The sequence below is a fragment of the Hemiscyllium ocellatum genome, chromosome 13 (genome assembly GCF_020745735.1).
Source record: "Hemiscyllium ocellatum isolate sHemOce1 chromosome 13, sHemOce1.pat.X.cur, whole genome shotgun sequence".
Lineage (NCBI taxonomy): Eukaryota > Metazoa > Chordata > Chondrichthyes > Orectolobiformes > Hemiscylliidae > Hemiscyllium > Hemiscyllium ocellatum.
In genome coordinates this window covers 77,359,099-77,371,953 of record NC_083413.1, presented here as the reverse complement: position 1 = coordinate 77,371,953, position 12,855 = coordinate 77,359,099, and the positions used below count along the sequence as shown (strand labels likewise).

General features: G+C 44.8%; 1 protein-coding gene across 1 annotated transcript in view; it reads right to left on the bottom strand.

The window, feature by feature from the left end:
• The window catches only part of LOC132821952 (glypican-1-like), a 195,692-nt gene extending 186,566 nt beyond the window's left edge, over positions 1-9,126 (bottom strand). Inside the window, exon 1 of the mRNA XM_060834973.1 lies at positions 8,425-9,126. Within this exon, the coding sequence (XP_060690956.1) occupies positions 8,425-8,575 (151 nt within the window). The 5' untranslated portion in view covers positions 8,576-9,126. The remainder of the gene's footprint in view (positions 1-8,424) is intronic.
• Positions 9,127-12,855: the final 3,729 nt, after the last annotated feature.

Sequence of the window (12,855 nt, the reverse complement as noted above, 5' to 3'; positions counted from 1 at the left end):
CTGAAGGTATCCCCAGTTCTGGCTCGGGGCGTTCTGTTGTCAGTGTGGGGGAAAGTTGGACGGCGAGTATCCGCCAGCGATCTCACACATCTGAGGGAGTGGGTTATCATGATGGAGTTCATCTTCCCCGACTCGGACATCCACGCACACCTGCACATTCCAGCAGCATAGGGAGGGGCCAGATGCAGGTGTTCAAGGCCAGGAATCGTACCTCCAGGGTACAGAGGTCTGATCGTAGCAACAACATGAACTCATATAGCACCCTTCACACTGTAAACGATACCAAGGCCTTTCTCTGAAAGGCAATCAAACAAAACCTGGCATCGAGCCAAAGAAAGAGACTTCAGAACAGGTGATTAATAGGTTACTCACAGAGGATTGATTTAGGGAGCATGTCAAACGGCTAGAGGCACACAGGTTTAGGGAGAGAAATCGAGACTTTAGGGTGCAGACAGTTGATGCAAAACACCAGGGAGGGGAGGTGGAGCACACACACAAGAGACTGGATTTGAAGGAACCGCAGTATTTTCAAATGGGAATGTGGTTGCAGGGCTAGAGGGGGCTTCAGAGATAGAATGGGCACAGTCATAGAGGGATTTGTACACAAAGGTAAGATTTTTTTTAAAACTCAAGAAATAGCCAGACCTGGAGGCAATGTTGGTGAGCAAAAATAAAGGCAATGGGCAGACATTAGGTTATGGAAAACTAAGATTTGAATAGGTTCAAGTTTCTGGACAGAACAAAATGGGAAGAAATGGGAAGGCAGCCAGAAGAAAATGGATAGTCAAGTCTGGAGGTAACAGGCACCATGGATGATGATCCCACCTCTTTCTCTTCCTGTTCTATCCCTGCAGTGTTGCTGGGTCAAAATCCTGAAACTCCCTCCCTACTCATTGGGAGTCAACGTCAGCGCTTGGACTGCAGAGGTTCAAGAAGGCAGCTCATCACGTTTTCTCAAGGGGCAACGATGGACAGACCCATCCCACAAATGAATAAAAGAAAAATAAGACCAGAAAACATTGCTGTTCCTTCAATCCCGTTAATTCAAATGCAGAGTCAATTTCTGATCAATGGGAACCCCCGCCCCCTCAGAGCATCAATAGTAGAAGATTCAGCGATAGTGATGCCATTGCTTGTCAAGTGGCGACATGGTGAAGATAGTCATAGTTTGTTATTTGCGTGGGGCAAATGTTACATCCAAGGGGGTTTTTAAAAATTCATTCAGGGGATGAGGGAGTCATTGGCTAGGCCAGCATTTTTTTGTCCATGCCTAATTGCCAAGAGAGCAGTTAAGAGTCAACAACATTGCTATGGATCTGGAGTCATATGTAGGTCACACCAGGTGAGGATGGGAGTTACCTTTCATAAAGGGTATTAGTCAACCAGATGGGTATTTTTCTGACAATCAATGGTTTCATGGTCATCATGGAACTCTTAACTCCAGATTTTTATTTTATTGAATTGAAGTGCCACCATCTGTTATTTTAAGGTTCAAACCCAGGTCCTCAGAACATTACCTGGGTCTCTGGATTAACAGTCCAGTGATAATACCACTTGGCCATAGCCTGTCCTCCCATGATTGACTGACTGATTGATATAATTGAAGGTTAGACCATATGGAATACAGGGAGAACTAGCCATTTGGATACATAACTGGTTCAAAGGTAGGAGATATAGGGTGGTGGTGGACGGTTGCTTTTCAGACTGGAGGCCAGTCACCATCGGTGTGCTGCAATAATCCATGCTGGGTTCACTGCTTTTTGCCATTTATATAAAGGATTTGGATGTGAATATAGGAGATAAGTTCAGTAAGTTTGCAGATGACATCAGAATTGGTGGTGGAGTGGACAGCGAAGAAGGTTACCTCAGGGTACTACAGGACCATGATCGGATGGGCTGATTGACCGTGAAGTGGCAATTTGAGCTTAATTTCGATAAATGGGAGATGCTGCACTTCAGTAAGGCAGATCGGGGTAAGGTTCCGGGGTGTGGTGCCAAATAATGAGACCGTGGAGTGCAGGTTCATAGTTCCATGAAAGTGAGGTCACAGGTAGACAGGATGATGAAGGAGGCATTTGGTCTGCATGCCTTCATTGGACAGAGCATTGAGTAGAGGACTTGGGAGGTCATGTTGCAGCGGTATAGGACATTGGTTTGGCCACTTTTGAAATACTGCATTCAATTTGGTCTCCCCACTGTGGGGAAAAATGGGGTGTGACTTGAAAGGGTACAGGAAAGATTTTCAAAGATGTTGTCAGGGTTGGAGAGTTTGAGGTACACAAAGAAGCTGAATAGGCTGGGGCTGTTTTCCCTGGAGTGTCAGAGGCTGAGGGCTGACCTTATAGAGGTTTATAAAATCATGAGGGGCATGGATAGGGTGAATGGTAAAGGTCTTTTCACCAGAATAGGCGAAATCCAAAACTAGAGGGCATAGGTTTACAGTAAGAGGGAGAGAGAGAAAAGAGACCTAAGGGGCAACATTTTCACACAGAGCATGGTGCATAGGCCACTGTTGGAATATTGCGTGTAATTCTGGTCTCCTTCCTATTGGAAACATGTTGTGAAACTTGAAAAGATTCAGAAAAGATTTACAAGGATGTTGCCAGGGTTGAAGGATTTGAGCTACAGGGAGAGGCTGAACAAGCTGGGGCTGTTTTCCCTGGAGCGTCAGAGACTGAGGGGTGGCCTTATAAAGGTTTACAAAATTATGAGGGGCATGGATAAGGTAAATAGGCAAAGTCTTTTCCCTGGGTTCGGGGAATCCAGAACTAGAGAGCATAGGTTTAGGGTGAGAGGGGAAAAAAGACCAAAGGGACAACTTTTTCACACACAGGATGGTACGGGTATGGAATGAGCTGCCAGAGGAAGTGGTGGAGGCTGGTACAATTGCAACATTTAAGAGGCATTTGGATGGGTATATGAATAGGAAAGGTTTGGAGGGATATGGGCCAGGTGCTGGCAGGTGGGACTAGATTGGGTTGGGACATTTGGCTGGCATGGACGGGTTGGACCGAAAGGTCTGTTTCCATGCTGTACATCTCAATTACTCTATGACTTTATGATGAAGGCGAGTACAATTGCAACATTTAAAAAGCGTCCAGATGGGTTTATGAATAGGAAGATTTTAGAGGGATATGGGCCAAACGCTGGCAAGTGGGACTAGATTAGGTTCGGATAATTGGCTGGCATGGACGAATTGAACCAAAGGGTCTGTTTCTATGCTGTACGTCTCTATGACTCTAAAAGTCAGAACACACCAGAAATCGATTCTGGGGGTCTCTAGATATTGCCTCGGTACCTCATGCTGCTTTCGAGACTAATAAAAGGTTATTTGTTAGAAGGCCTTAACCAGGTCACTGTGGTGGCAGCAGGGTGGCTCAGTGGTTAGCACTGCTGCCTCACAGCTCCAGGGAGCCAGGTTCAATTCCACCCTCATGCAAACTGTCTGTGTGGACCTTGCACATTCTCCCCGTGTCTGTGTGGGTGTCCTCTGGATGCCCCGGTTTTCCCTCAGTCCAAAGATGTGCAGGTCAGGTGGATAGACCAAGCTAAATTGCCCTGTAGTGTCAAGGGATGTGTAGGCTAGATGGAGTGGCCATGAGAAATGAAGAATGATGGGGTGGGGTGGGCAATGTGGGTGGGATGCTGTTCGGACAATTGGTGTGGACTCAATGGGCCGAATGGCCTGCTTCCACATTGTAGGATTCTATGGACATGCCCATTAACTGCCTGACTCAAAGTCAGACTCTGATTCTTGTGCAATGTGATTCCCCTTCCTGATACAAACTCCACCATTCATAAAAGAAACCAAAAAAAAGGCCTGTTTAATAGTAAATTCTATTCAAGTTAATGATTGACTATTCTGACCAATGTTTATCTCTCAACCAACACCATCAAGAACAGAATATCTGATCATTTTATCTGTTATTGCTGTTCTGGGACTTGTTGTACACAATGTGTCTCATCAAAGTATAACACTAATTTTACTAACAACTTTCCAATGTCCTGAGGTCAGACCTGGTGCTACATTAATACAAGTCCTTTTGGCTTCCTTTGTAGAGAAAAACAATGCAGTGGGCAGCAAAAAACTCACCCATGGCCTTGCTGAGGGAAATTAAGGATGGACAACAAATACTGGCCTTACCATCTCATGACTGGATTAAAAATAACACTCTCTTTTCTCCCGAGCGGAAATGAAAGGCAATATCTTCATTTTTAAACCCCCAGAACAGACACCGTGAGTGTGCTGGAGCTCGCATGGAATTATTTTGCACAAATGAAGAAAGGAAAGGTCTTGGGAGCCTGAATTGATCAAAAGGGAACTCAAGTTTCAAGGCAGGCAGGGGAAACAAGCTGCATTGATATGGCGCCTTTACTTTGAAAAATGCCCTCAGATGCCAGCTTCACAGAGACATAAGGACGGACAAAGGAGCACCAGGCGGGTGAAGCGTAGGGCAAGGATGAACGATGGTCAACAAATGGATAATAAAGGAGGAGAAAAACAAAGGGGTTCAGGAAAGGTTATTCACAGAGTGGAACTCTGCCGTCAACAGCAGGGAAAAGGAACTCATATACCCATTTGCAGAGCTAGTCTAATGAAATTCATGACTAGAAAATCCAAACTGCTGTAAACTGCATGTAATTCACTCTCTGACAGATTTCTGTTTCTGAAGATGTAGATTAAAAAAAACAACACCCCTTCGCAAGCCTGTGTGAACTATAGGCCGACAGGAAGGGAGGGAATCAGATGTGAAAACTCCTCTGTTCTGTGTCTACATGATAGAATAGCAGTCAATCAATCTGTGCATATCACTGGGATTCGAGCAAAGCAATTTTCTCACTGGTGATGGGAGCAATTTGAGGTGTTGAATTAAGAGCATCACACCAGAAGTGTGCTCCATAGCAGTGAAATAAATTAACCAACATGTGATTTTTCCTATCGTTTATTGCTAGCAACAGACTTAATATCCCCAGTACTGTCAGCAGAGAGTAAACATTTTGTTTTTAAAAGAATACAGCACTAGGTGGAGCAGGGGGTGCTGGTTACAAATGCAAGTCAAACAAAAAAGTGACATTTTGCGATACAGTATATTTGAGCAATTTGAGACACAACATGTGGTGAGTGGGATGGTGAGAAGAAACAGCTAACTTTGGAACAATGGCTCTAAATCGCTGCATTACTGGGGATTCCTTGCCTCAAGTCTGAGTCTGTTGTAGGCTGTATAAGAAATTCTGTTTACATGGTATCCTGCAGCTACCAGGAGGCAAACTCAAAGGACCAAGTCTGGAAATCCCTACCTTGCTGGTTTTGAGTGCTTCCCTCAAGAAATCTTGAAGATACCAACACTTTAACTGACAGACACATGGTGAAGTGTTGGTGTCCCATTAGGTGGTGATCCTATGCGTAGTTTGAGAGTGGAGGAGGAAGCAACAGTCAGGGGGACTGAGGGAATTTGGGAACCATGGGTCACTGAGCAGAACTGCACCACCATTGGCCAGGAAAGATCATCTTGTTCCAACCTGCAATCCTTCTACCTGCCTGGCTCAGTACAGTGGTTGCTTACCCAGAAACCATTAATAATCCTACTAACAACTATTTTAATAGAAGAGTCTTAACGCCAAGTTCAAAACTAGCTCAATCCTATACTCAAATCAATGGGTTTCAATACACCATTTCAATATTATGCAAGGGGGCTACCAAAATGGTGGACCATTTACAATTTTAAAAGGCAGTCAGAGACCAAAAAATCCAGCAGATGCTGGAATCCAAGGTAGACAAGCAGGAGGCTGGAGGAACACAGCAAGTCAGGCAGCATCAAGAGGTGAAGTAGTCAACATTTCAGGTATGACCCTTCCTCAGGACTAGATGTGGGGGTAGGGGGAGCTACAGATAAAGGGGCAGGATGTGAGAGGGAGAGGGGAGGAATAGTGAGGTAGTAATGGGTACAACCTGGTTGGTCGATGGGAGGAAAGAATCCGGTTGGTAGCTGGAAGGATCAGTAGGTGTAATGGAAGGAAGGGAGGGGGCAGGGCTGGAAAAGGAACCAGGGGATGGGTGGGAAGGTTACTTGAAATTCAAGAACTGAATGTGAAGGGCTGTAGGCTGTCCAGGTGGAAGATAAGGTATTGAGGGATCCTCACTGAGTTCATGTCTGAAGGAGGCAGAGAACGTACTCAAAGGGGGCAGATGTAGCAGGGGCAGGAGATTGGGGAGTCAGGGAAGGAGAGGTAGGTAGAGGATCATGCACCTGAATAATCATTAATCGTCAGGAAGTCTGATAAAGAAAACAGAAATATCATAAACTCCCAAAAATTCGCAATGAGCCCTGGAAATGCCAAATCAATTTCTGCCGATACAACAGCACCTTGCATTTATACAATGCCAACCGAACAAGAAAGACAGGAGAATGCTAGGAATGGGAGATGGGTCTTTGTTACAATGGACCAACATGAATAACAGCTGTAAAACCGGGGACTGACGATGAGAGAATAATGAGTGTGTAAAAGTACAGGGGGCTCTTACACTGATATCATCCTATTTCCAATCTCAGGAATTCTGAAGGGCTTACAGCCAATGAACTATCATTCTGAAGAGAGTGTTAACGGTTTGTGAAATGGGAAAAGCCACAGCCAACGTGGGCACAGCAAGCCCCCAAATGCAATGCCCAGATAACCTGTGTTTTCAGGGATGTTAATTGAGGAACAGGCATTGTCCAGGAGACCAGGGATAATTCCCTGGCTCAGCATTCATGCCTGAGGAACTTTTACAAGCATTGGAGAGTCAAGCTGATACCAGCTACTCAGTAGGTATATCCAAAGTACAGATGGACTCACGAGCCAGAAAGGTGTCAATATCTCCAGTCAACTCCACTAGTCAGTGACCAGTATGGAAGCAGACTGCGGATTGGGTTAACTGACGGACATTAACCTTTGGCAGTCTTTCTAACACAGAGCGGGGATAACAGCAGCACTTTACTAATCTGTGAGGAAACAGGAGAGGAGATCACAGCTGCTCGCTGCCTTATGGAAGGGGACAGGATAGGGAGCTCAGATTTGCCCCAGTCCAGCAATACCTGTGCTTGGTAAGGGCTGCAATACCCGTGCTTGGTAAGGGCTGCAATACCCCCGTGGCGGTACAGCCCACCCAATATCCCACCTCATGGGGACGTGTGCCAAGATAAGACACAGCAACTGAACAAATTCTCCAGGCAAGTACTGAGGGGAGTGTGCTAGCTGTAGAACCGGGGGGCAACAATAAGAGACTTGGGTGGAAGGGAATGCACCAGCCCTCATTCTATGTAACCTGGAGTACCTAAAATAACCTGCTGCACATCTTCAACTCTTTCCCCTTCCCGTCAAAAATGAACAATAAATCTGAAATGGAGCCTCTTCCAGCGCCAATAGGTAGTCGCCAGGAAACTACTTAACAGTTACATGCCCTTCAAACAAATGGCAGTCAGCTTTCTGCAGTCATTGCTATTGTCCTTGAGTCTCATCAGCTTGGAGGACCCGGGATGAGGGGGACAGGGGAAAAACGGAGGCAACAAGAGCAGCCCCCAGCAAACAGACTGACCACTTGCCATCAGCCGCCACCAACTCCTGCTGGAGGCCACAGGGCAACCTCTCTCGCTCATCAGTCGCCCCGCACACAACAGACAGCGCAGGGAATGGTCACATTGTGCCAACTCTCAGTTGGCACATTCAACACACCAGCAAAAGGAGCAAGGCATTCTCAAACAAAAGGCTCTCTGGCAAAGAATTCTCACACTCCCTCACACACATACATAAGTGAAGACAAGGGAATTCCCCCCCCCCCCCCCCCTTATTAAAAATAAGGCCATTGTCTGACTTAGCAATTCGGAGTACGGATTTGAGGATCCACTTTCCACTTTGGATATCACCTTCAGCGTCCAGCTCATATCCCCAAACGCTGTCTATTCCCACACTGGGCAGACCAGACCCATTCCACTTAGAATTTCTCTCTCTCTCTCTAGGGGGTTGGGTAATTTTATTATACATTCCCAACAAAGAGCTTCGGCTACTGCTCGCTTCCAACAGCCTCTTGTTAAAACAAAATCATCAGTCGAGCCTCAGCGATTCCCATCCAAGAAACGCATGCCAAATACGGTCCTTTTCAAACAAAACGAATTGTTTTAAATATCGCGGAGAGTAACCACACATGATTATAACCTCAAATAAGCAACGCATTGTCCTTACATATCTTGTCTCCACATTATTATTCTTGCCCTGTTAGCTAGAAAACACAATCTCACTGCGAGTACCATTCTAATTTCTATATTTTAGTCCTTTTTTAAAATATCTCTCTGAAGATCAATTGAAGCTTTCAAAATGTAAAAGTCCTCAGGTCAGGAATCCTTTGCCAGCTCTCTCTCTCTCTCGTCCCCCACCCTTCTTCCCACCTACCTGAGATCTCAGCTGAAGGCGCCCCAGCCACCGAGAATCCTTTAGAACTGTATAACATTCTCGTGTCGGAACAGGTCTTGAGTCTCTGGTCTCCCAGAACAGTGGAGGGAAAGAGTCCCAAGAAAGCCAGGTACAGCGAAGTCCACATCATCTTCACAAGGACGGTGCCCTGAAACGAGCAATGTGTGTTCGCACGGGAGAATGGCACACACACACACACAATCGAGTTTTCACAAGAAACTGGGATCAACAGAGAAAGAGAAAAAAAATGTAATCCAAGCAAAAGTTTCCCCAAGTCAATTGCAGGAGGAAAGGAATCCCAAATGATTTTATTCTCTCTCTTTCCCCTTCTGAATTAAAAACAAAGCTGGTGATTTCCAATCTTCAGTGAAGAGACGCGAGTTTCAGTGTCCCCTCTGTAGTTGCCGATGCAAACGGGTTCATTAATGTCTCACTTAGAAAACACAGCCCCCAAACCACACAAAGGGATGCAACTGACAAAATGCTGTTTCTAAAACACATGCACACAATCCTTGGAGCCTTCTCTTTTTTCCTTAATTCCAATTCTGCCCCTTGTTCTTTTCCTTGTTACTGGTGGTTGCAGTCTATGATGAAGAATAGTGTTGATGTGTGAGTGAGCTGGCACAGACAGAGACAGAGTGACTGCCGGCTGCCTCTGTCTCTGTCTCTCTCTGTGCAGACTGTGCCTCACTGAGTTTTCAAACTCCACCCCCAAGCCTCTGGCAGGATGTTACGAAAGGCGCGGACTGGGACCAATGAAGACGGACCGTGCCTTTGTCAATCACCTCCCCTTTTTCTCTGTATTGTCACTGAGCCGCAGGAATGTCATCTTCTTCTACCAGGGTGCTAGTGAGCAACTGTGCACGAGTCTTCCTGTGTGTGTCTGCCAGCCTTTATTAATCTTCCATTCATTTAACCCGTTCAGCCACACATCTCTGCAAATTTACACACTCGGTGTTTTGAGCAATGGTTTCACAATGGGGAATGGGGAATGGGCTCAAGTGATTCAGAAGCAGCGCTGTCCGAGTCTATGAATGCATTGCACTTTTCAAGAGAATGGCTTCATTATTCCCACAGTGGTGCAGGGGGAGGTGGAACAGCCACTGAAATAACCTTTCCCCTGAGTCTATTGCTTACTTGTTGCCATTTGTGGCAAAGATAACAGACCCCCAAAAAAGATTTCAAGTCAGATTGAGAGGGGGGGGGGGGGGGGGGTTGGTGGTACCCCATTGTCCCTGAGCTGGAACAGGGAACAATAAGATGTGGTCTTTGCTATGTCCTTCTTCCACATTACCTCTCCTGCAGGTCAGAACAATATGTATTATTAAGCCCCCTCTATGACAATCAAGTATAAAAGACAAGCCTGCCTTTAGGTGGTACAATGCACAGGATTGTTTTATCTGAAGAGGTAATATTTACATATAAGTCTGCCATTCTGAATGAAATAACTCAAAATATTCTGCTTGAAAGATAGGAATGATGCTCGAAATATCAACTCTTCTGCTCCTCAGATGCTGCCTGACCAGCTGTGCTTTTCCAGCACCACACTCTCGATTGCAGATAGACAGTAAAACTGTTGCGTGGTAAACCATTGGGTTACTGCCTCTGTGATTAAAAAGTTGTCTGTTTCACTTTTTAGAAATTACGATGCAAGTCATCCATAATGTTTGCCAGAAAGAACTCTTAGAGTCATAGAGGTGTACTGCACGGAAACAGACCCTTCAGTCCAACTGGGCTTTTGCCCGAAACATCGATTCTCCTGCTCCTCAGATGCTGCCTGACATGCTGTGCTTTTCCAGCACCACTCTAATCTAGACTCTGATGTCCAGCCTCTGCAGTCCTCACTTTTGCCTTCAGTCCAACCCGTCCATGCCAAACAGACACCCCAACCCAATCTAGTCCCACCTGCCAGCACCCGGCCCTTATCCCTCCAAACCCTTCCTATTCATATACCCATCCAGATGCCTTTTAGATGTTGCAATCATACCAGCCTCCACCACTTCCACTGGCAGCTCATTCCATACACGTACCACCCTCAGTGTGAAAATGTTGCCCCTAAGGTCTCTTTTATATTTTTCGCTTCTCACCCTAAACCTATGCCCTCTAGTTCTGGACTCCCCCAACCCAGGGAAAAGGCTTGGTCTATTTATCTTATCCATGCCCCTCATGATTTTATAATCCTCCAAAAGGTCACCCCTCAGCCTCCGATGCTCCAGGGAAAACAGCCCGAGCCTATTCAACCTCTCCCTATAACTCAAATCCTCCAACCCTGGCAACCTCCTTGTAAATCTTTTCTGAACCCTTTCAAGTTTCACAACATCTTTCCGATAGAAGGAGACCAGAATTGCACGCAACATTCCAAAAGTGGCCTAACCTATGTCCTGTACAGCCACATCATGACCTCCCAACTCCTGTACTCAATACTCTGACCAATAAAAGAAAGCATACCAAATGTCGTCTTCACTATCCTATCTACCTGCGACTCCACTTTCAAGGAGCTATGAACCTGCACTCCAAGGTCTCTTTATTCAGCAACACTCCCTAGGACCTTACCATGAAGTGTATAAGTCCTGCTAAGATTTGCTTTCCCAAAATGCAACAGCATCTCACATCTGATCAAGATCCTGTTGTAATCTGAGGTAACTTTCTTCACTGTCCACTACACTTCAATTTTGGTGTCAACTGCAAACTTACTAACTATACCTCTGATGCTCGCACCCAAATCATTCATATAAATGATGAAAAGTAGTGGACCCAGCACCGATCCTTGTTGCACTCCATTGGTCACAGGCCTCCAGTCTGAAAAACAACCCTCCACCACCACCCTCTGTCTTCTACCTTTGAGCCAGTTCTGTATCCAATGGCTAGTTCTCCCTGTATTCCATGAGATCTAACCTTGCTAACCAGTCTCCCATGGGGAACCTTGTCAAATGCCTTACTGAAGTCTTATGAATGTTTCACAGTTTTTATGGGCAGTCATTTTTTACTCTTGTGGAAAAATGGGTATATTTCAACTTCAGTATATGCCTGAAATGTGTTTTTCTTAAAAATTCACTTTGGGCATTGGGACATGTTTTTAAAACCAGGCATTTCTTAGAAACCTCATGGTTTCAGCTAATTGCTGGACCTGTTTGGTGGAGGGCACCTATCAGAGTTTTATCATCGCCAGGGAGTTAGTTTCTGATATCATAGTGTTTTGATTTGATATTGGTCCTTTCGCTTGCTGAAGGAAACAAGCTTCCCAGACCATCTCTCCCATTTCTGAAAAACAACACTGTTCATCTACTGTGGTACTGGAACTCACTAACTCATGAGAACTGCCTGAAAGAGTTTGTCTTGATATTTCCTGAAACATCTGCAAACACCCCAGAGAAAATTATACATGAACAGTCTTTTGTTGACTGCCTGATTGTCTGATGAATGCCTTCTGAATTTTCCACACCTTATCATTGTTAACTTCAAGAACTAACAAAAGTTTTCTTTTTCCCAAAGCGAGTCTCTGCAGAGAAATCAATTTTCTCGTTTCCCTTTACCAGTTGTGTTTATGTACCTATGTGTTGTGTTATTTAGAGGGGCAAATGGTTATCCTTCCATACTATGAATTATGTAGGACTTCCAACAATCCATCCTGGTCCATCCATCCACGTTAATGCTGTGGTCTAGAAAGGACAACAGTACCTCTAATTCCTAGCTGTGTTTGGAATGCAGTGATAGAAAATGCTGAAAATGAACAGACTCGTCTATAAGACAGTTATGAGACCAGTCTTGATACTTAGTGGCATAGAGTCATGCAACACAGAAACCGACCCTTTGATCCACTTGTCAATGCTCTCCAAGTTTCCTAAACTAAAGTAATCCACTTGCATGCGTTCGACCACGCCCATCCAAACCTTTCCTATTCAAATACGAGTCTAAGTCTACTTTCAACATTGTAACTGACATCCATCAACGTTTTCACTATTTTGCTTGAGCTGAAAGTGAATCAAGTGTTGATGACTCATTCTATGATGAAGTACTTCCTCATATCATTTTAAATTTACCAATGTTTCAATTTGTCTCATTTTTCATGTTTTATTTTATGTAACATTACTGTTTAACATTTCCAGCATCCTTCACCATTTTACGCAAACATACAAATTCGAAGCAGAGTAGGTCTGCTCCACCATGTGATAAGATCGAAGCTGATCTGCTTGGAGAATGTTTGGATTGGGATTCATCTGAGTAATTTGTCCAGGAATTCTATGTGTTAGGATTAAGGTTCCACCTTGGACCAATTTTCTCAGTATATAGTTGAAGTGATAGTTTTTAGAAAAGTCATTCATAAGAAGATAAACCATCTGAAGATAAGCCATCTGAAGATAAACCATCTGAAGATAAGCCATCTTTTTACAGAAGGCCTTTTCACACAAT